The sequence below is a fragment of the Meriones unguiculatus genome, chromosome 9 (assembly GCF_030254825.1).
Source record: "Meriones unguiculatus strain TT.TT164.6M chromosome 9, Bangor_MerUng_6.1, whole genome shotgun sequence".
Classification (NCBI taxonomy): Eukaryota; Metazoa; Chordata; class Mammalia; order Rodentia; family Muridae; genus Meriones; species Meriones unguiculatus.
The window spans coordinates 8,910,759-8,933,481 of NC_083357.1; the positions used below are offsets into that span (position 1 = coordinate 8,910,759).

At 50.8% G+C, this 22,723-nt stretch overlaps 4 protein-coding genes across 43 annotated transcripts in view; 2 read left to right on the plus strand and 2 right to left on the minus strand.

Annotated features, from left to right (window-relative positions):
- Pbrm1 (polybromo 1) overlaps positions 1–3,944 on the plus strand; it is a 92,067-nt gene extending 88,123 nt beyond the window's left edge. For all 39 annotated transcript variants that reach the window (XM_060390802.1, XM_060390830.1, XM_060390833.1 and 36 more), the window contains one exon: positions 1,112–3,944. In XM_060390802.1, the coding sequence (XP_060246785.1) occupies positions 1,112–1,284 (173 nt within the window). In that variant the 3' untranslated portion in view covers positions 1,285–3,944. The remainder of the gene's footprint in view (positions 1–1,111) is intronic.
- Positions 3,945–7,145: 3,201 nt separating this feature from the next.
- On the minus strand, positions 7,146–10,457 carry LOC110547566 (small integral membrane protein 4). Its single transcript, XM_021635200.2, has 2 exons — positions 10,048–10,457; positions 7,146–7,250 (listed from the first exon to the last, which is right to left on the minus strand). Exons 1-2 carry the CDS (start codon positions 10,196–10,198, stop codon positions 7,159–7,161), a joined length of 243 nt encoding a protein of 80 aa, XP_021490875.1. The 5' UTR covers positions 10,199–10,457; the 3' UTR covers positions 7,146–7,158.
- A 1,775-nt stretch (positions 10,458–12,232) lies between these two features.
- Nt5dc2 (5'-nucleotidase domain containing 2) lies at positions 12,233–20,638 on the plus strand. The gene is made up of 14 exons (XM_021635219.2): positions 12,233–12,522; positions 16,144–16,328; positions 16,450–16,524; positions 16,749–16,804; positions 16,908–17,001; positions 17,173–17,301; positions 17,404–17,464; positions 17,550–17,652; positions 17,760–17,861; positions 18,070–18,151; positions 19,745–19,831; positions 19,912–20,052; positions 20,149–20,213; positions 20,294–20,638. Exons 1-14 carry the CDS (start codon positions 12,303–12,305, stop codon positions 20,553–20,555), a joined length of 1,662 nt encoding a protein of 553 aa, XP_021490894.1. The 5' UTR covers positions 12,233–12,302; the 3' UTR covers positions 20,556–20,638.
- Stab1 (stabilin 1) overlaps positions 20,526–22,723 on the minus strand; it is a 28,814-nt gene continuing 26,616 nt past the window's right edge. For both annotated transcript variants that reach the window (XM_021635218.2, XM_021635217.2), the window contains exons 60-69: positions 22,555–22,699; positions 22,337–22,470; positions 22,086–22,251; positions 21,880–21,989; positions 21,665–21,784; positions 21,444–21,593; positions 21,262–21,366; positions 21,014–21,160; positions 20,817–20,933; positions 20,526–20,722 (exon numbers count right to left, since the gene is read on the minus strand). In XM_021635218.2, coding sequence (XP_021490893.1) covers positions 20,666–20,722; positions 20,817–20,933; positions 21,014–21,160; positions 21,262–21,366; positions 21,444–21,593; positions 21,665–21,784; positions 21,880–21,989; positions 22,086–22,251; positions 22,337–22,470; positions 22,555–22,699 — 1,251 coding nt within the window. In that variant the 3' untranslated portion in view covers positions 20,526–20,665. The remainder of the gene's footprint in view (positions 20,723–20,816; positions 20,934–21,013; positions 21,161–21,261; positions 21,367–21,443; positions 21,594–21,664; positions 21,785–21,879; positions 21,990–22,085; positions 22,252–22,336; positions 22,471–22,554; positions 22,700–22,723) is intronic.

Sequence of the window (22,723 nt, forward strand, 5' to 3'; positions counted from 1 at the left end):
TATTTTAAAAACAATAAACTGAAAAGCCTCTTTCTTTATTCTATCAAGCTATTCATTTAGGTCAGTAGACAATGTATCTACAGTATATAGTGAAATAGTGTTAGCTAGTTTCTGGAAATTAATTTGGAAGTGTCTGCTTATTCATTTTAAAAAATAAACGTGTGTCTGTGTGCACATGTTGGAGCTCACATGTGCTTTGGTTGCATGGAGGACAGGGGACAACTTCCAGGATTTGCTTCTCACCTTCCTCCTTCCTGAAACAGGCCTCTTGTTTATGCTGATGCACTATTTACTATAGGCAAACTGCCCCCTTGAACTTCTGAGCATTTCTCATGTCTCAGACTTCCATCTTGCTTTTAAATTACTAGGATTCCTGATACCTAGCACCACACCTGCCTTTTTGTATGGAATAGGGATGGAACTCCTGATTTTAGTCAGATGTGTACATCTATGCCCTGAGCCATCTCCCTGATCCTGGTTGGATTTGGGGGTTTTGCTGTTGTTTGGTTTGGTGTTTGAGACAGAACTAGCTGTTTTCTGTATCGCAGGCTTTCTTTGAATTAGTCATCCTCCCTCTGTCTCCTAAGAGCTGGGATTACAGGTGCATGCTACCATGCCCACCTCTTACTCATGTCTTTCAAGACTTGATCTTATGAGTGTGTGTCTGGTCTCCCCCCTCAGAGGCCAGCAAAAGACATCAGAACACCTGGAACTCTAGTTCTGAACAGTTGTGAATGGCCCTGTGGATTCTGGGAACTGAACCCTAGCATCCTGCAAGAGCAGCAAATGCTCTTAGCCAATGAGCCAGTCCTTACTCATTGCTAAATCTAGCTAGAAGTGTTGTCCCTTTTTAGAATACCAAGCATTTTTTTTCCCTTTAGGAGTCTTTCTAACATTGAAAAAACTGTTAATATCAGGGGTGTCTACAGTAAAGTGTCATTGTTCGGGTAGCAATGCCTAATAAAAGAGATTTGCTATAATTTTTAATTTTAACTTTTCATAACTTTAATAAACACTGTTTTGCTAAATATATCAACCCTTAAAACTGGAGGTCATTTAATCATCTTAAAATTCTAATGTTTGTTTCTCTGTTTACACTTCAAACTTTCAGCGCGAAGACGGGATGTCCATCTGTCGAAAGAGCAAGAGAGCCGCCTACCTTCTCACTGGCTCAAAAGTAAAGGGGCACACACCACCATGGCAGATGCCCTATGGCGCCTGCGGGATTTAATGCTTCGAGACACTCTCAACATTCGACAAGCATACAACCTAGAAAATGTTTAATCACATCACTGTGTTTCTTCTATAGAAGCAAAGAGTTATGGAGCGGTAGCCATTTTAGTTACTGGGGGTGGGAGGGAGGAACAAAGGATGATAATTTTTATTGTATTTTACTGTACATCACAAGGCCATTTTTATATAAGGACACTTTTAATAAGCTATTTCAATTTGGTTTTGTTATATTAAGTTGCCTATCAAATACACAAAGTTTTTTTGCATACGTTTCCTTTGTTTAAAACCAGTTTCATAATTGGTTCTATATAGTCATAGTTTTACCTTTACTTGTTAAGGTACCTAACTCATCAAAGGCTTGGGGTTTGGTTTTCTTTTTTAAATATGTATATTATATATATATATATAAACACACATAAAAGAAAAAAGTGTTTACAAATTTTAAGTTGACAATGAAATGTGAAGTTGGTCCTAGTTTACATCTTAGAGGAATGTATATGTTTCACATGCCTAAATATCTGCAGGTTTTCTTACAGGTAAAGTGAAGTGCTTTGAAAGGTCTAGATTATAGCTATGTGACAGATGCGACACACTTGCTGTATTAGCACAGAGGCTTACTATAGAAATCTAAAGTCAATGCTTTGTATGCATCCGCAGCTAGTGTAACTGAAGGAAAAAATAACTGTACTGAGTTAGACATTTGTATTGTCAGTGATTTTTTTGCAGAACATGTGCTCAGAACTGTTATATTTAGTTTTGAAAGGTAAGTTTAAAAGTACTTTGATCTGTTCATGATTCAGTTTATGCCTTCATGTTATATGATTTGAAACTTTACATGTTACCTTGAAGAACATTGAAGAAAGTACTGAAGTATGCATGGAGGTGGTTTACTTTAAGCATAATACCTAACCTAAGAGAGGATAAATGGACACAAGCTGTCTTGCACATAACTGTGCTAGCGTAGACTGCCTACATATACAGATGTTCTAGATTCTATGTTTTCCTTGTTATCAGTTGTGGTATTTTGTTTGTTTCAGGGTTGGACTTCTCAACCAGAAATAATACTTTCAAAAAATATTTTAAAATTCAGCTTGTGCTTTGGATTATAGGAGAAAGAAATTATACTTTAAGAAAATGTTAGGAAAAAAAAAAAAAGACTATTACAGATCCCAAACTTAGACTTGGTGACCTTGTCCTTCTTTTCTTGAGACATGGTCCCACTATGTACCCTGGCTGGACTGGAACTTACTGTATAACCCAGGCTAGTCTCAAACTTGCAGACATCTTCCTGCCTCTTTCTCCCAAGTGCTAGGATTAAAGGCAGGTGTCACAATGCTCAGCAAGCGAAACCCTGTCTTCTAACATGGCCCTGGAATACACATGAGGCAGCGTGCGGTGCTCAAGTGGCAGCAGACAGTTCTCATGGTGGTATGTTTTGAACCTGCTTTACTCTAATAGGGTGTGGTTGTGTTGTGCTGATGCTACCACTGTTGTTCATTGAGAATGATTGTTAAAAGACACGCGTTTCCTTTAAAATATAACAAATCAGTACTCGTGTTTAATTGCCATGCTTAATAAATCATGAGAACAAAAGAGAATAGAATGGAAAGAAGTCCCTGGTACCTAATACAGGAGCCCTTGTAACTTAATGCCAATAGTCAACCACTGGAACTCAATTCCCATCAAGTATTTTAAATAATCTTAAATTTAAAAAATGTACTGCAGACTCTGCCAGTACCTTGTTGTTAAACTGAATCAAATAAATCTTTGATTCCTGGTTATTTGGACCATTGACTCATCATGGACTATTTAATGTATTTAAATTCTTTTCTTTTTAGGTACCCTTGAATTACACCAAAGAACCAGAAACTTAATCTTGGTTAGATTATTTAATTCATGCATTCATTTTCTTTTTCTTTTTAAAGGCTTAGATGAAGCTCCTTGGGGAGCCTCCAAAAACCCTTCACTATCAGCGACCAGGGGCACTAGAAGCCAGAGCACTCCTCTTGGCTCCTTTCCAGTGCTTTAGTGCTGTAGGAACCAAGAGCTGGCCCCAGCTTCCCTAAGGCAGTACATCCAGCACAGGGTATCATGTCCCTAAGGTAGGCCCTGATTACCTTAAAAAAAAAGAAAAAAAAGAAAAAGAAATTAATTAATTAAAAACATTTAAGATACTATTACTATTTATTTTAGAATCATGCTTTGAGAGTATCAGTGATTACTTAGTGTATAATTTTTGAGATCAGCCATCTTTAAAAACAGAAAAAGCCTGAACTTAAAGCAGTACAAGTAAACAATACACTTTCTCATGACTTTTAAGAACTGTAGTAATGTGGCTTAGGAAATACAATGACCTAATTGTTTTCAAAATGTAAGTTCCTATGAAGAATTTTGTTTATATTGAGTTGGGGACCTACAGGTTTAAACAAAAATAGTATGTCTTAAAAGACCTTGGTTTTACTAAATCTGCCTTCCCCTTCTGAGGAGGATCTGAGGGGGTAAGGAACATGTGTGTAAAATCCCCAAACTGATGTTACAACTTTCAGCTTGAACTTTCATTTCCAGGCCTGATTTAAATTTGGTTTATTCTAATTTCTGTATTATATCATTATCTGAAGTTTAAGTGGTAACTGGTTCTATGCCGTGTATGTATCATATGTTTGTTCATCAAAGCTTTTTAATCCAAATAAAAACAAGAGTTTGCAAAGTGATTTGGATTAGCCAGATTTGGTGGTTCTGTTAAAGTTGTGTCAAATGTTTTTAGCAGACTGAAGATTCCTACAAGCCCTGATTTCGTGCTGAAGAGGATAGGGCTGCCAGCTCAAGGAAGAAAGCTCTTGTCAGGGTGGAATTCAGTGTGCAGAGAGAGACCCTACTTGCAGTCTGATATGCCCTATATCCCTCAGGCTCGCAGTCAAATCCAGGGTGGACAAGAAGGTACATTCTCTGTCAAAAAGCAGAGAGCTCATTTTAAAAGTTTAACTGTGACCATTCAGACAAGTGGTCCAGGTGACTCTTTAACATGTTTACAAGTTTGGACTGTGTTATGCTTTTAGTAGAAAATGATGGTAAAATTGGTGAACTGTTTTCCCCTAATACCACTTTGCAAAACCCTGTGGCTCTGTCCTCAGACTGTAGGAACAAATATACAGCCACCTATGCCCGTGAGTGAAGAAGGATCTTTGATACCTAACTTTCCACCCAAGCTCTGCACAAACAAATACTGCTAAGTTTTTGTCATCTATTTTAATTTGAGAGTATGCTAGATCAGCTAACTGAAAGTTCAGTATGGGATAAATTAACAGACTATCACTTTCCCCTATCTGAGGTACTATGTATTCATGTCTTGGTAGTTGTTTATAAATATGGTAAATTGCTTTGGAAAAACTCCATGGTCCAAGAATGCACTTTTTTTTTTGAGAGGAAACTCAATTGTGAAAAATTCAGACATTAAAAAAAAAAAAAAAAAAGATTAGTGTGATAAAGTAAAACATCAGGGATTTAGATAAGTCTTCCAAAACAGAATTACAAGACAGAGACAGATAAAAATATCCTTTCTTCATCACTTACTATATGCCTAATTCTAGGTACTTTCCCCATCAATTCACGGATAAAGTGAAGCTCCAATGGAAACAAGTTACAATAAAGGGTAAATTTTTATCTATCTGGCCTAGTGGCTCACACCTTTAATCCAGATACTTAGGGGGCTGAGGCAGGAAGACTGCAGGTTCAAGGCCAGCCTGAACAATTTAATAAGACCCTGTCTTAAAAATAAAGGTAAAAGGATAGACATGCTTGTCTAGCATATACAAAGCCCTACTCTCAACTCCAGCACTGCCCCAGTCACAGAAATCGTCCTAGAAAATGTGGTTTAATTTCAAAAAACTGAACAATATTTTAGGACATTGAAAACTTGAACCCTGGAGCTGGAGAGATGGCCCAGAGGTTGAATGAATGCTTGCTCTTCTTCCATGGGACCCAAGTTTGATTCCCAGCACACACTGGGAGACTCACAACTACTTGTAACTCCAACTCCAAGGGGTTCTCTGGCAGGGATGTGCGCATGCACGCACGCACGCACGCACATTTTAAAGAACACTTTTTAGAATACTTATACTTGCACATTGGTTAACAAATGAGTTATTAATAGCTTCCAAACAAAATCAAGTCGTTTTGCCATTTTTCAAGTTTTTCTTTTAATAAAGATCATAGGGAAGGGATAGAGAAGTGGACAAGGGAAGAAGCTATAGCAGACAAGCTAGCTAATGTTGGTTGTATTACTATTCCTCACAATATGCTGAGTACTCAACCTTTCCCCCCACCCCAAGACAGGGTTTCTCTACGTAGCTTTGGCTGTTCTGGAACTCACTCTGTAAACCAGGCTGTCCCGGAACTCAGAGATCCATACCTGCCTCTGCCTCCCATTAAAGGTACAGGCCACGACACTCCACAAATACTTACAACTTCTGAACCTGGTGCGATCTAAATAGTTATGATTCTTTTGTGGATTTTTTTTGTTTGGTTTGTTGTTTGTTTGTTTTTTTAGATTTATTATATATATATATTTATATATATAAAATGTTCTGCCTGCATGTACACCTGAATGCCAGAAGAGGGCACCAGATTTCATTACAGATGGCTGTGAGCCACCATGTGGTTGCTGGGAATTGAACTACAGGACCTCTAAAGGAGCAGCCAGTGCTCTTAACCTCTGAGCCATCTCTCCAGCCAGTTATGATTCTTTTTACACTGAACTGATCCTAACTTTAGCAAACTCAAAATATGAAGAAGTTGCAGGAAGGAAGGAAGGAACTAAAAGACTTTCTAGTTGTATATTTTTCAAGAAAGGGTCTCATGTAGTCCATCCTAGCCTTAAACTACTGATCTCCTTCCTCCACCTCTACCACGCCCATGTAGAAGTGTTTGTGACAGGATAGTCAACTTGATGTTAACCCTATGGCCTTTAAACATCAGCTTCTTTCTTCATATTTTGAAACTTGCTTTTTCTTTACTTACAAAGCTTACAAATTGGAAAAAGGACAGAAATGTGACCTGTGTTGTCACCCTAGTTAAGGTGGTCTTGAAAAGATCTTTTATGGCCATGATTTCATTGGAATTCCACCAGAAACAAACAAAACTGGGGCTAGAGAGAAAGGTTGGTTGTTAAGAACACTTTTCTGCGCTTCCAGGGGACCCAAGCTTGATTCCCAGCATTCACATGAGGTAGTTCACGACCTTCCCAGCTCCAGGGAATCCAGTGTTTGTCCTCCACAGGCACCTGTACTCACATGCACATACTGAAATGGATGAAGGCACACACACACGTACATGTAATTAAAAATAAATCATAAATAAGCCAGGCTACATTTCAAAACATCTTGGTTGATCTTTGAATAGCTTAAGAAAAGTTTTGTGAATGAGCCACACTGGGTGAGTTTTAGGAAGATACTGTCCAACAGCAACTTGGAATACAGTCAATTAGAGACTGTAGAACTATGAAAACTCTGTAAAGGCTGTTCTTGGGCTAATACACAGTTGCTAAAGGATTAGTATTCAGAATAAAAATTAGTGTGTGTGGGTTTTTTGCCTGCATGTACATCTCTGCACCATCTTTCAGGGTCCACAAAGGCCAGAAGAGGGTGATGGAGTTACAAATGGTTGTTAGCTGCTGTATGGGTACTGGAATTGAACCCAGGTCCTCTGGAAGAGCAGCCAGTTCTCTTAGCTGCTGAACACTCTCTCTCTCTCTCTCTCTCTCTCTCTCTCTCTCTCTCTCTCTCTCTCTCTGTCCTCTTTAAAAGAGTATGATCTTAGTGGAGCTAAGCACGCAGAGGCAGGGATTTCCTTGAGTTGAAGACCAGCCTGGAGAAGAATAAGACTGTATGAAAACACAAAATGGCTGAAATCAACACTGAAAATTCATATTTACTTTATTAACTTATGAAGATTCGTCTCTGATGTATCTTCCAGCCTTCTCTGATACTGTCTTTCTGAAGCTTTTCTACGGTAGACATCATCTGTATCAAACAAAAATTTTGCTTAGATTTTTAGGAAACAGGATTTTAAGTAACTTATTTTTATTTCACATGCATTGGTAGTTTGCCTGCATGTTTGTGTGTGATGGGGTGTTATCCCCAGGGACCAGAGTTGAACATGGTTATGAGCTGCCATAATGCTAGGGATTGAACTCAGGTTCTCCTGAAGAGCAACAGTGCTCTTAACCACTGAGCCATCTCACCAGCCCCACAACTGAGGAATTTTAAAAATAGATTCTGGGGGCTTCCTCAGTGGCAGAGTGCCATCTCCAGCACTGCAACTAGAGATCAGTTTATGTTGAGTCTGAGATGACGGAGTAAATATCCACGTCTCAGAGACATACTCACGTCCCTGGATCATGTCCTGACATATCTTTCTGTTCTCAAAGATTTCCCTTGCTCAAGACTCTGCTGCTGCCTGCCTAGGTCTCAAAATCTGAGTAAGGAGGAATGTAATATTCCTGTTCTCAGCAGCTGTCTTTCCAAACTACTAATTTTCTGCCCCTATGTAAAAATATAAACATCTTCCTTTAAAAAAAAAAAAAGGAAAAACTCTGTTTCAAGGCTTATTTGACTGTCATCTTCTGTCACTCCATCACTGGTAACATGATCTACCAGCTCAGGTTTCCTGCCTCTTCACTTGTGCCTTTTAGATCATCCATATTCTTGCAGAGGGAAGTGCAGCCCCATTGGCCTCCTGTCTGTGGTCACACTTTTCAGTGGAAAGAATTCTGCTCAGACTACAACTGCTTTCCAGTCCTCTATCTTTCCTGTCCTTGGAGTTTACCACCTTCCTCTGACCCACTGGCCTGCCAAACCAGCTGACGCTCCTTCACATTCTACTCCCGAACCTAACTACTTGACAGCCCTCTAAAACCCCAACCAGATTGTTTCAACTCAACTGCCTCACTTACCAATTCGTGCTGCTTGAGGCACCTCTTAACTGACTCCATTAACAAGGCTGAAAGCAGTTTCCTCAGCCCCCAAAGACTAAGAACATTCCCTTCAACAAAGAAAGACCACTGTAAAGAAATCTTTTTAAGGTTGCTCCCACTGGGCACTGCTACTTCTGAAGGTGCAGTCTCCCCTCCCCCCCACACTTTTCTCAGAAAACTGAATTCAGGAATTCCTGCATGCCAAAACAAGTGCTGTACCCAGTGAGTTAAAGCCTCAGTTCCAGCCTCGCCCTTTCACATCAGCGTTTGCACATCAGTCTCTCAGGGCACATTTCCTCATCTCCTGTCATCAAGAATTCTTCCTGGTGTTCCTTCAAGCCACTCCAAGTCACCTTAAACATGTTGAAGTCTGACACTTCAACCACAGTTTAGCTGAATCAGTTTAGTCTGGCCCAAACTTTCCTCCTGAACTTGAGGTCTCATCATATCCTAAATGGCACACATGCTCACCCTGCCTGTGTTCTACACCTTCAGTGGAAGTACAGCGTTGCCCTTGTGTTCCTTGAAAAGCGTTCATGTCCCATCTCTTATTACCAGACTCTTAGCAGCAGACTATCTAGGCTGTCTCAGCTCCACCCCCTTGTTGGCATTCCCTTTGCCTGGTGGACTAGGCCATCATCTCAAATCTGGCCAGCCATACACTGCCCGCGTTTCTATCCATGTCTCCAGGATGGCCTCTTTAACCATTAGGCTGTCCAGTTCTTTCGTAGCCCTCTATCCATGTCACCATTCTTGCAGAGGGAAGTGCAGCCCCGTTGGCCTCCTCCGTCTGTGGTCACAGTGTTCAGTGGAAAGAATTCCGCTCAGACTACAACTGCTTTCCTGTCCTTGGAGTTTACCACCTTCCATCTGCTAGTCCCTCAAACTGCATTCACAGAAGCCTCCAGGCTTCTCCAACCTCTGCCATGAAGTCAGATCCACTGATCTTCCCCTTACCTGGCTGACAGTCCTAAATGCATGTCTTTCCCCAGCCTTCCACACACCATCTGATCCAATGAAGTGCCCATCCAGGATTCTTGAACTACTCATACCCCTCATGGAACGCTTCACGGTGGGTGGTAGGAATGGAGCTCCGCTTATGGGAGGCAAGTACTCTACCATAAGCCCTTTGTCTTGTTCACTAGGTGCTCCCATGGATGGTCATTAACCACCGAGTGGGGGCCCGTTCCTGTAATCCCAGAGGATGGCTGCAAGTTTCAAGACTCAAAGCCAGAATGGACGAACATAGTCAGGCCCCGTATCAAAGTGCAATAACAAAATTTTCTCAAGTGATAAAGTTATGTGAGAGACAAAACTAAGGGCCCAAAGGTTGGGAGGAGGCCTGGAGGAAACTGACCATTCCAGAGGCAGTCCTCAGAAATGCCTTTCCCCACAGTTCTAGGCCAAAGATATAGCCTAATAACTACCTGTAACGGGTGGTAATTAGCTAGGACAGGCAGGCTAGCGTCTGAGTTTGGCCTATCGATCTCAAAGGGCAGGGGATTTAACCGTAATTTCTGAGTCCTCAGGACTGGTCCCTCTACCAAAAATGAGCAATCCTGTTCCTTAGGCCGACGTCACCACCCAGGCCAAGGACAGGCAACAAAGGACTACAGTCTGAGTGGAGGCACGTGCCCTCTTAAAGTGCCGGGAGAGAAGGAGGGCTGGATGCCAACGCGAGCAAAATACAAGAGCCCGAGGGCTTCCAGCCCGAGCTGCAGAACGGCCAAATGAGTAACTCTTGTCCTTCGGCCTAAAAAAGCAGTTCTGCAAATGAGTGGAATCAGCGGCTTGAAGTTGCATACCCACAGGAGAAACGGAGGCTGCTGCTGCACGCTACTTACAGAAGGTCTCCTGGCCTACGCGCACTTTAATCATGATCCACTCCATCGTTCCTCCCAGGACGAAAAAGAAGGGCAGGAACCTGTAGACGCCGAATCGCTGTTTCCCGGGCACTCGCTGCAGAGCTCTCCTCACCTGGGCCTTGAAGGACATGACCGAGGCCTCCAAGTCGGGGTGAGGGCGGAAGCAGGCGGACTGGTAGTCCTGAAAGCAGTGCAAGCAGGCCCGGCTGCGTGCCGCCGGCCCGGGGCAGCACCACAGCCCGGCCGCGAGAGGGGTCGCGGAAGCTGACAGAGCACAGTCAGCTCCACCAACCAGAGCGTGGCGGGACGCTCAGACCCTCCAATCTGAATGTTGTTTGGGCGCGCGTGCTCTGTGAGGCTGAGCCGGCCTGAAGCACCCCGCGCAGGCGCCTAGATTCTGGAGGCGGAGCAACTTCAGGGGGCGGAGCCTCAACGTGGCGTGGCGGACCCCGCCCTCGACCTGCCCTCGGCTTGCTGGGGCTGGGAGCTGATTACCGCGCCCCCTACTCTGCCATCGCCATCTTTTTTGTAATGCCCCGACCGAGGTGACGACCCTTTGTGAAGGAAATAAACTAAAATGGCGTTACGTGACACTCTTATTTCTGGGATTTGACCAGTTGGTCTAAAATAAGAAAATTGTATATGAACTTTGAAAACTAAACTTTATCATTATGACAACAAAAAGCATAACTGGCCATGACTACCCTAAAAATAATAAACATGATAAATGGGAAATTACCATTATTCAGGCACTTGTGGGTGCCCGAGTGCACCCACAGCCCGATAGTTTCAGAAGAAGACCATGTCAAAGAGTGTGACTTTTTTGGCAAACCACATCCCTATCTGCACCCTTGTAAAACAGAGCCTTCTGCGATGCTGTGAGGACAGTCTAAGAGAACTAAGTGATTGCGGGATCCAGGAGAAGGTCATAAGCAGACTGAGAGCACAGCAGACTGGCCGCAGCCTGCCTTGCGCCTCCTGTACACCGATCCCGGAGCGCAGGCCAAGAAGCCACACACAGCGAACCCCTGGCACTTGTCCCCATTTCTCTTGGTTCTGAGGACTGGAACAGGTGTAGCGTCCATCCACTTGGAAGAGATTCACCTGTGGCCAGGTCTCCACAGGCCACTTAGGTCATTGGGCCTGCAAGGGCTCAGCCACCCGTGAGCTTCCCCTTTTGGGATCCATGACTACCAGTACCCAGCACAGGAGCTACAAGCAAATACATTGCTCACAACCTTAAACCCAACAGCCACCATGTGCTCAGTTGGACAACTCAGCCACCAACGAGGCTCAATGCTGGGCCAGCCTCTCCTGGCGTACTCCCCGGGCTAAGGAAACAGAAGTGGGTGGGGTGGTTTCAAGCAGAAAAGAATTTCATTGAGACAGCGCTTGAAAAGACATGGCATGGCATTTCAATTGGGGGCCTGCACCCTCCGGCACATCCTTTGACAGCCGTCAGAACCCGGTGGCTGCAATGATCCTGGCCCACAGCCATGCAGAGCCCGGCCAATAGATGGGCTGGCAGTTAAGTCAGTCACCTGTGTTGGGTGCCAGACAATACAAAGAAAAGGCTGCCTCAGCAGAAGTCAGCTGCCCATCAGGGCCCCCAAGTGGTCTTTCCCAGCTTGGGACTGGCACTGCAGGCACGAAGAGCTCTTTGTGAGTTAGGTGAATGAGCGGCCCTGGCTCCAATCGAGTGTGCAGTCGGTCAGAAACTGGGGCAGGGGCGCGGGGCCCCCGGGGCAGGAGGACTCATCTGGAGAGGAGGCAGGAGAAACACAGGGGTCAGGACGATCCCGAGGCTGAGGGGAGGGACAAAAAGATCCTAGGGGTGAAGGAGGAGCCGTGCCCTGGAGCCCTCCAGCCTCTCCTGTTCGTCCGGCCGTCCAGGGCCGCGAAGAGAGCCGGGCTCCTAAGCTCTGCGACTTCCCGTGCAAGGGAGGGAAGGGTGCCGCCATCGCCACCGAGACGACCAAAGGGGGGCGCAGAGCCCCTGAGCCGGGCTGGACACAAGGAGGAGGGGGTCTGGAGTCCGCCCCGCCCCGCCCCGGGACCTCCCGCCCCCCGGGCCGAGTGGGGCGCCCATTGGCCGGATGGGATCCGCGCGCCTCGCCCATTGGCCGGCCGCCTTGAGGAGCACACGGCCACGGTGGCGGGCGGGCAGCCGGAGGGCGGCGGGCAGACGGGCGAGCGGACGGGCGGAGGGCGGGCAGGGCAGCGCGCGAGGGGGCATGGCGGGCGCGGGACTGCGGGCGACCGCGCGGCGCTGGCTGCTGGGCGGAGGCCACGGCGGGCCGCGGGCCGCCTCGTCCTCGCCCTCCTGTCCTGGCTGCGGCCCGCCGAGTCCCGGAGCCCACTGCCCCAGCACCCCGCGCTCGGCGCCCGCAGACAGCGCGGACCACGGCGCTCACTTGTGGGCTCGTTACCAGGACATGCGGAGGCTGGTGCACGGTGGGTGACGCCGGGTGGGCAGTGTGCCGCAGGGCGTCAGCCGAGCGGTGGTCAACAGACGGCCGGGGCACCTTCCCGGGTGCAGCTCGCTGTCGCCGGGGTTCCAAATCCTGAGGAGCAGATGGCGTTTTGGAAGAGGTTCTCTTGGGTTGTTACGGTGTTCGGGAGAACACCGCGACTCCTGGGGCTAGTGGGAATTTTGTTTTCTAGCTGCGGGCGTTTGGAATGCCTGGAGCGGCCGCTGCGCACGCGGTCCCTTCGGGCTTGCTCCTGAGGCCAGCCTGTGGGCAGCGGCGGTAGAGACCCTCCCAGCCCCTCGTTTTCCGCTGGCCCTTAGTTGCAGTGTGTGACAAAGCCTGAGCCTTGCTCACGGATGGCCCGACGTAAGGTGACACCGGCCGGACATTGCAGGCACCTCTTGGCTTCCCCCTGTGGGTCTAAAGCGCTCTATAAACAAGCTCAGGGAAGCCGTTGGAGGCACAGAGAAGTTACTGTGGCCCCTGCAATCCCGGAGAGTTGCTACAGTCTCAGCGAGAGCTGCACAGGGCACCTACCCTCCCCTAACCTTTTCTCCCTCTATAGAATGGGCTGATGAGGCAGGAGATCAGAGTGCGGAACATCTGTCCTTTTGTCTGGGTGGGTCTAGTGGGGCCCTGCCTCTGCAGCAGAAAGATGTGGCCTGGGCTGTGGCCCCTATCACTGCCCAGCAGGATGGCCTTCAGCCTCACACCCTCTGAAGACCCTCAGAGTCCTCAGTCTTCTGTCCCAGGATTGTGGTGATGACTCAGAAAAAAAACAAGGCCAAACAGGAGCAGGGGAGCTTCTGGGGGAAGCCCCAGAGCTGATGTGGTTGCATTGTCTGGTAGGACAGAGTGGCCCCTGCCGGGGGATTCCAACTGTGACTGGACTGGGGCTTCCACTCCAGCTGTGTGGAGACCTGGACATTGGCCAGAGTTCACCTCTGACAAGCCTCAGTCAGAATACTTAAGACCTCTGAACAATAGTTGCCCTTAAGGATTTGGGAATATTGGCAGGGCGAACAGTGTTAATTAAGTCTTTGTTCTGCACCTAGAGAAGTCCCTCCGAATGGCCTGAGAAGCCTCTCTTGAAGGTCTGGTTGGGGAAGAGCTACTGAGAATATCCTTCAGGGCCCTCTGGTGGCTTCAGATCCTTAGAGACCCTCTGGGTTCTTGTGTGCGGGGTCCCTTCCACTACCATGCCACTCCATGCCGCTGAACTCTGACCTCCTCATGAAGGAGCCTGACCAAAGCTGCCAGGGCTAATAGCTTTTCAGAGAGCAGTGGAGAAGGACCATCACCCACACTGCTTGGCCTCATGTGACTAGAAGGCTAGGCAGAGAAGAAGAGTGATTAGAGCAGATGCGGGGATCTCGGCTTAGTTCCCGGGTGCTGGATGCTCTGATCCGGTGACTGCTCTGGTGAGAAGCTCCACTCTTATCAGTGGAGTTAGAAGCGACTACACCGCAGGATTGGAGGAGGGAGTGGGATGAGCCTCAAGACTCACAAGTGGTAACTGCCAGAGCCCTAGGACCAGGAGAAAGAGGGGGAGGGGCTAGACAGTAAAATCGTAGACACGGCACGCTGCCGCTGGGTCGTGGCAGATCCTCTTCTGCCCTACTCAGCACATCACCCACTTAAAGCCATGATCTCCTTGGTCCAGAGATGGGGCGGGCAAGCAGGCCCTGTGGGCTTCTTCCCCATCCTGCTTGTTCCCAGGAAGCTTTATATGCCCCTCAGAAGCAGAGGGGAGGCGTGGACGTAGTCAGAACTCCAAAAGCTTGGGCCCACAAATGCCATGTCTTTGCTTCCCACCCCGGGGGTTCTCTGGACACTAAGTCAAGTCGTAGAGAGTTGACATCCAGGAGTGAAGGGTTGTGGAAATACCCAGCAGCTGAGGTCCAGGGTCCCAGGGACACTGGGTGAGGGGTGTCTTGGGGCCAGTTCTGTAGAGGGAGGTCATGAGCTGTGGCTTCAGCATGTCCCATTGAAGAGCTCTGTCCATACTTGGGGAGTCTTCAGGACAGCTTCTCTGTGCTGGCTATAGGCCACTGGAGGAACCAGCCACACCTGTTCCCACACCTACACTTGACACCAGAGGAAACGGGGGGGGGGGTGGAGCCCTGTGTTCCAGAGGAGCATTTGAGACAACACTCAGCACGTAGATGAGGTGTCTGCACAGCCCAGCAGCCACTAGATGTGCTGTGGCGCCAGAGGGCTTTGCTTTGTGCTCAGGATTGGTGCGGCTGACAGATTCCCTACAGTCTCAGACCATACTCGTCCTGTCTGTTCCCCTTCCCCTGCAACTCCTGCTCCAGAAGTGACCGAGAGAAACCCGGGACTGGGCTTTAGTTCAAAGGCACTTCACGGTTGTTTGTTTGGATTTGGTTTGGTTTCTCAAGACAGGGTTTCTCTGTGTAGCCTTGGCTGTCCTGGGCTCGCTTTGTAGACCAGGCTGGCCTGGAACTCACAAAGACCTGCCTGCCCCTGCCTCTCTGAGTGCTGGGATTACAGGCACATCACACATTTGATCCTGCACATTGTGTGGGCGCAGAGCAAGCATGTAGAGCAAGGATGCACAAAGTAGATTGGTTCCGATTCTATTCCCCATTTAAAGGAAACAAGCCCCAGGCCTAAGATAAGGTTCTTGAATTCACAGACATGAAAGGGGGGACCTGATCCTGCCTGGTCACATGCCCTACCACATCATGTTCTTTTTCTCCATCCATCTTAACCACTTTCCAGATGGGGAAGACCAGGCAGGTGGGCCTAAGACCCCACAACCTTCTTGGCATAGTGGTGGGTTCAGCCTTCCTCTGTAGCTCTTTCAGAGGCGTGTGACTGTCATAAGAGGAGAGCAAGCTGGGTAGTGTTCCAAAGCCGACATCTTACATCCTGCCTGTGATAATTAGCAATGTTCCCTGGCTTTGGCCAGGGAATGTCATTATGTGGTCTGGCAGGCAGCTGAAATAAGATTAGAGGACCTCACTCCCCCCGCCCCCAGACTACGGCAGGTGTTCCAAGCTGGCAGCCTCGGGGGCTCTCCACTCCTCTGATGTTCTTGGGCCCCCACCCCAGCTCTGGGTAAAGTGGAAACGCAGCATTCACGGCCTTGGCCTCCAGTCAGGTCAGAGCAGAGCCTCTGGGAGGCGTCCTCAGTCTCTGCATGCTGCCCTTGGCAAGTAACCTCAAGGAAGCGGAAGATGAGGCCGGTGGACAGTGGTGCCCCCGACGGGTTTTGAGTAAGGGGCATGACTGTTCTGAGGGGGGCTGCCAGGGATCCCATACACTCGTGTCTGGTATAAATGACTTAGCAGCCACCCTGGAGGAGACACAGGTGCAGTGAATGTGGGGCAGTGCAGACGGTAGGTTAACACAGAAAAGGGAGGCTTTGTGGCTATGACCCAATCCCCAGAGGAAGCAGGCTGGCCCGTTGTCAGCTCTGCCCTCCCTTGGCATGTGTCTTCTCTCTGAGCCTCGGTTTGGCCTCTACTGCAATGGCTAAGGTGCCATAATCTGGTGTCTTGTGGGGCACATGGGGCTGGGTACCCACAAACTATTTAGGCCATTTGCCACGTGTCCTCTTGTATCTCCTTCTCAATAGACCTTCTGCCCCCTGAGGTCTGCAGCCTCCTAAACCCAGCGGCCATCTATGCCAACAACGAGATCAGCCTGAGTGACGTGGAGGTCTATGGCTTTGACTACGACTACACGCTGGCCCAGTATGCAGATGCGCTGCACCCTGAGATCTTCAATGCTGCCCGGGACATCCTGATAGAGCACTACAAGGTGAGGCCGCTGGCCCTAGAAGCCAGCAGGACTGAGCTTGGCCCATGCCCCAGACAGTCCTGGGGTTCCCCTAATGTCCCGGGCTAAGGGCTGGCGCTGCTACTGGCTTTTTGTCCAACAGTACCCTGAGGGGATTCGGAAGTACGACTACGACCCCAGCTTTGCCATCCGTGGCCTCCACTATGACATTCAGAAGGTGAGCGGCTTGACACTGACCCCCCCCCTCCTGACTAGACATGCACAAGGCCAGCTTCTTCTGCCGCCATCTCTCCTTATCTGACCACCCTGGCTTCAGCTGTGGCTTCCCCTTAGTAGCAGCCGGTTTTGTTGCTGAGGGTTGGGTACCAGGAGAAGCTGGCTCGGGACCAGAGATAAAAACCTCCCTCCTCACCACTGTCCCTGCCTTTTACATGCCTCCAGAGCCTTCTGATGAAAATTGATGCTTTTCATTATGTGCAGCTGGGAACAGCCTACAGGTTAGTGTCAGGCCCACCGCACTCCTGCCCGGGTCCCTGTTCTTTCCTGCTACCCCGGCTCAGGCTGAGAGCATCTGTCTGCCCCCTCTCATCCCCAACTCAGGGGTCTCCAGCCTGTGCCAGATGATGAAGTGATCGACCTTTATGGTGGCACCCAACACATCCCGCTATACCAGATGAGCGGCTTCTATGGCAAGGTAAGCCGCACAACCTACTGTGCCCAAAGCAGCCCAGGCCAGGAATTTTGGTGTGGGTGCTGGCGCCCATGGGGCAGCAGCCATAGGTCATGCTGCCTGCCAGTGTCCCGGGGCAGATCCCTTGGTCTCCGGTCCTTGGCGCAGTGGCTGAGAGTTGTCATCCCTCCCCAGGGCCCGTCCATCAAACAGTTCATGGACATCTTCTCCCTCCCGGAGATGGCGCTGCTGTCCTGTGTGGTGGACTACTTTCTAGGCCACGGCCTGGAGTTTGACCAAGTTCACCTCTACAAGGATGTGACGGTGAGGCGGGGGCGCCTGCGGCTTGGGGGAGGCAAAGCCTGTCTGCCACAGGGCAGGCCTCCCTCCCCAGCGCGTCCTCAGTGTCCCTTTGTTCCCACCCAGGATGCCATCCGGGATGTGCACGTGAAGGGCCTCATGTACCAGTGGATTGAGCAAGACATGGGTAAGGGTGGACAGGAGCCCTTACCACAGCCTGCCTGAGCAGGGCGTCACAAAACCGGACCTTGCACAACCATCTTCCCTTTCAGAGAAGTACATCCTGAGAGGGGACGAAACGTTTGCAGTCCTGAGCCGCCTGGTGGCCCACGGAAAACAGCTGTTCCTCATCACCAACAGCCCCTTCAGCTTCGTGTGAGTCCAGGCCCTCGGTAGAAGGTCGTGTGGGGAGGAGGTGGGGATGGGGCGGCTGGCACAGTACCACTCCCAGACCCCCTATAGCCAGTGCCACCTCTGCGCAGGGACAAAGGCATGCGGCACATGGTGGGCCCTGACTGGCGCCAACTCTTCGATGTGGTCATCGTCCAGGCAGACAAGCCCAACTTTTTCACCGACCGCCGCAAGTATGGGCACAGTAGGGACTGTGGGGCTGTGGGAGGAGAACGGAGGCCCCACTTAGTTGGGCTTGACTCAGCTTTCTTTGTGCATGCGTAAAGATTCACCCCTCGCCCCCACTGGTCAGGGTCCCACTTGAGTGGATGGGATAAGGAGGAAAGTACCTAGTCTGTGGTTCTGTCACACTGCAAATCAGGCTCTTTACTCTTCCCCCAGGCCTTTTCGAAAGCTTGATGAGAAGGGCTCCCTCCACTGGGACCGTATCACTCGCCTGGAAAAGGGCAAGATCTATCGGCAGGTAAGGGCTATTTGGAGGAGTAGTGCCTGGCTGGCCCCGGGCTATGCAGGGGCAGCCTCCTGGCCTTGACCAAGCTTGCACTGCGGAGCTACAGCCAAGGGCAGCAGGGTTTCTAGGTTTCTAGGTGCTAGAGAATATATACTAGCACATATACTGGTGATGCCAGAAGAGCGTGTAGCCTTTGCTCACACGGCCTGGGTTTGGATTCTAGGTCTACACAATGGCCCAGGAGCCCTGGCCTTGTCACCTCTAGGCCTTGCTTTCCTTTAGAATGCCCCGCTTGAGTCGTGGTGCAAAAGCCTTAGATTGCGCATGATCACTGTGAACAATTGGCACCAAACACTGCTATAGACGAAACCAGCCTGCTTGAAATCCTGGGGGGGAGGGGCTGTGGAGACAGCTTAGGAATTGAGCCACACACACACCCCCCACCCATCTGCATTTCCTGTGTGGCTAGGAAGAGAGGCCAGATTTGGGGCATTGGTCCCTGGCTGGGATGTGAAAACTCTTCGCTGAGATGAGCCCGGGAGTCCACACATGGCCAGGAGGGCAGCAGTGACATGCCTCCGCTCCTCTGGCGGGCACATTCCCGCTCCTGCCCCCTGCTCGGCGTCCTGCTCTGTCCTCTAGATGCAGGCTTGTACCCACAGCTCAGGGTGATGCTCTCTTGTCTCGGCAGCCAGCTGTGGCAGCCATCTTTGCGGGAAGATGTCTTCCTTTCTTGGCACCTCTTGAGCCTGACGCTGTGTATTAGACACTGTTGAGTTCCCGGGAGCCGCTCCCCAAGCCCGTCTGTTTTCTCTCTCCTTCAGCTGCCCCTGGAGAGTTTTGATCCAGGGGCCACATCGTCCAGTGCCCTTCTACTGTTTCCCCTCATCTGTTCTTCTCACCCGGTGCACTTGCGTCTCGGTTCAGTTCTTCCGCAGCTGCCTGCCACCCCCAGGTCACATCTTTCTGAGGCTCAGTGATTCGAGCTGCTCTAGGAACTGCACTTTGCTGAGTGTGGCTTCCCACCCTGGAGTGTGGCATCTGTGGTAGCTGCTGTACTTCCAAACTCTGCCCCCTCCTCCCCACCCCACTCCACTCCCAAAGCTGCTTCAGTGATGCTGTGCCTCAGTGTTTCCATCTTTCCCCAGCTTTGGAGCAGGGGAGCACATGGCCTGTCAGCAATACAGCTGGTCCACAGGGTCCCTTGGGTGGAGACTGAGGAGGTTTACAAGAACTTCAGGGCCCTTTGCTTTAGGGTCAGGGGCCCCCTTCCTGGGCCCCCCTCCCTGTGGTTTGTTTCTCACAAACACGGACTACAGCCCTTGCCTGGGTGGGTGAAAGGCCACTGTAAGAGGCCCTTGAGTGAGGGCCAATCCACTCTTTCAAGAGATGTTTCTGCCGCAAGCAGACGCCCCCTTTCCTGTTGGAAGGGGGAAGTATTAAGGGCTACAGGGCAGGGAGGCCACGGGAAAGGGCAACCCAGCATCCCAGCATCCGGCTGGTTTTGGCTGCCTCTGGAGAGTTGGGAGGGCTGGTGAGGGACAGAGCCTAGCTCCGCAGCCATTCGGGAGCACGGCGGGCTCAGCAGCGCCCTCTACTCCCCAGGGAAACCTGTTTGATTTCCTCCGGCTGACAGAATGGCGAGGGCCCCGCGTGCTCTACTTCGGTGACCACCTCTACAGTGACCTGGCGGTGAGGGGTCGGCTTTTACCCAGGGAGAGGAGGGAGCCCTCCCAGCCGATGCTGACGTCCGTCCCCATCCTTTCCACCAGGATCTCATGCTGCGGCATGGCTGGCGCACGGGAGCCATCATCCCTGAGCTGGAGCGCGAGATCCGCATCATCAACACGGAACAGTACATGCACTCACTGACCTGGCAGCAGGCTCTCACTGGGCTGCTGGAGCGCATGCAGGTCAGGCTAACGGGGGGTCGGGGGCGCTGGTGAACTGGCGCTGGGGCTGCACCTCCCAGACCCATGCGCACCCACCTCCCCTCATTGTTTCCCCAGACTTATCAGGACGCTGAGTCGCGGCAGGTGCTGGCTACCTGGATGAAGGAGCGGCAAGAACTGAGGTGATCAGAGAGGGCCCGAGACAGGAAGCTTGCCCCATCCTTTTCTCCACTCACTGACTGACGCTACCATCTCTCCCCAGGTGCATCACCAAGGCCCTGTTCAATGCCCAGTTTGGGAGCATCTTCCGCACCTTCCACAACCCCACCTACTTCTCCAGGCGCCTCGTGCGCTTCTCTGACCTCTACATGGCCTCCCTCAGCTGTCTGCTCAACTATCGCGTAGACTTCACTTTCTACCCGCGTCGCACGCCCCTGCAGCATGAAGCGCCCCTCTGGATGGACCAGCTCTGCACCGGCTGCATGAAGACGCCCTTTCTTGGTGACATGGCCCACATCCGATGAGGGCACTTTTATTCTCCCAGACAGATCATCTGGCCTTTCAGCCCCAGCCACCCCGACGAGCAATAAAAGTGCTCTCTGTCTTCCGTGCGCCTCTGCTTCCATTGCTGACATCATTTGACCTCGAGGATCCTCTGGGTGTCAGGGAAGTCCTCCTCCAGAAGAGAATCCTGCAGAGGGGGCAGGCAGGGGGCAGCTGAGCAAGGCTAGGCCCGGGACCTGTTCCCCCGGCCCCTCTGGCCACACTTCCCAGCCCACACTCACATTAAAGGGTTCACAAAAGGCGTCACTGCTGCCAAAGACAGGGTTGGGGACAGAAACCAGGGTCGGGCTGGTCCCTTCTTGCCATGGGGAGAAGTCATCGTCAGCATTGTCTTCCGCCTGGAAGGGGAGTGATGACTGCTAAGGCCCCCCAAACAAGACACATGGTCCCTGCCCCCACCAATTCCCAGCCACTCTACCTGGAAGGCAGAGAAGCTGAAGCCTGTGGGCTTGCCTCGGGCACGCAGGTAGAGGGCTCCAGCTACCAGGCCCAGCAGCGTTCCGGAGGCTACCACGACTCCCATGCTTAATGCCACAGGTTGAGGCTCTGGTCCTAGCACGGCCCTCTGTAAGAAAAGAAAAAAAACCAAAAAGGGCAAAGTCGGGGACCAGGCCAGAGATATCCCTCCACCCTTTGAGGTTCTGTCTTCCCCTTCCCCAGACTCACAGACTGGGGAGGCGTGAGCAGGGGGCTGGCCAGAGCATGGATGACGCCATTGAAAGCCAGGATATCCCACGTGATGATGTGGCTGACTACAGCTGTCCCTGGGGCCTACAGAGAAATTGCAGTCAGGCCTAGCAGGTAAGCAGGGGCTGAGCCCGTAGGTTATCAGTTGAGGCCAAACTCACCAGAAGAACTGACGAAATGTTGCCAGAACCTGTAGCGTTTATGAAGAGGCTAAGACCTGAGTGGGCAGGAAGCAGTGTCCCCCGGCTGGCATTGGCACTCAGGAAGGTGGCATTGGAAGCGTGGAGTTCCAGGTCTGGGCCACTCAGTGTCTAGGAGCAGAGCACAATTTGTTGGGTTGGGCCTGCTAGAGAGAGCAAACTGGCCATGCCCCCGCTGTTACCATGTTGTCCGTAAAGCCTTCATTGACAGGAACAAAGAGTGTTTTGTAGGTGAGCTCGTTGTCCAGGAAGTCCAGGAACTCAAGACCTTGCTGGGTGGCATTAGCATAGGCCAACAGCATCTGGGAAGATGAGATGAGGCTGTGGGCAAGCTCCCTCCTTAAGGGTCCCACCGGCCTACATTCCCACTCCTGAGGCCAGGGAGGCCCCTACACACCCCATAGAAGGCAGAGAAGTTGGCGGTGGCAGCCAGGACATCAAGCAGCTTCCCGTTGCAAGTGCTGATGCCGTCACCCACGAAGCCAGCCGGGCATTGGCAGGCCACGTCTGCAGGAGAGGCACGTCAGTAGCTCACAGGGGCTTAGTGAGAAGGAGTTCAGGGGGCGGGAGGGGGGGGGGGCGAGGTCAGTGGAGCAGACAGACCTTGCTCACGGTAACAGAAGGCATCCCAACGCTCCGAAACGTTCTCGCGGACACCCATACTGATTACACCTACACGATTATCACCACAATCAGCCGCTGGGAAGACCACAGGGTGGGCAGCAGAGCCATTGGCCAACCAGCCCATGAGGCAGATGTGAAAGCCGAGCTGTAGGGGCAGGAGGAGAGGCTGAAACCAAAGCACAGCTCAGTGGGCTTCCGTAGCCTGGCTCCTCCCCCTGAGCCCTGTGCACCTGCTGGGCAGCAGAGAGCTGGGGGAGTGAAGCCAGGACGGCTCCCTGGTCCTTGCATGCTTCCTCGGCCTCTGCGAAGGTCAAACCGTAAGGGCCGCCGGTGGCCTGGATGTGGAAGACACCAGCCCGTTTTTCTGCAGGAAGAAAGGAGGATGTATGGTCGATAGGACGGTAACCAGGGAGAGGGCGGTGGGTTGGGGGTGGACACGCAGGCGCACCCTGGTAATGTAGGTCGGCGCACACGGCGTCTGCGTGGCAGGGTGATGGCTGGCCCAGGCAGCGGTCCACAGGAGGTTCAGGCTCCTCCAGACACTGCAGCCCATCGCCCACGTAGCCTGCGTGGCATTCACAGCGCCGTGTGTTCTGTGGGCAGAGACAGTGGCTATC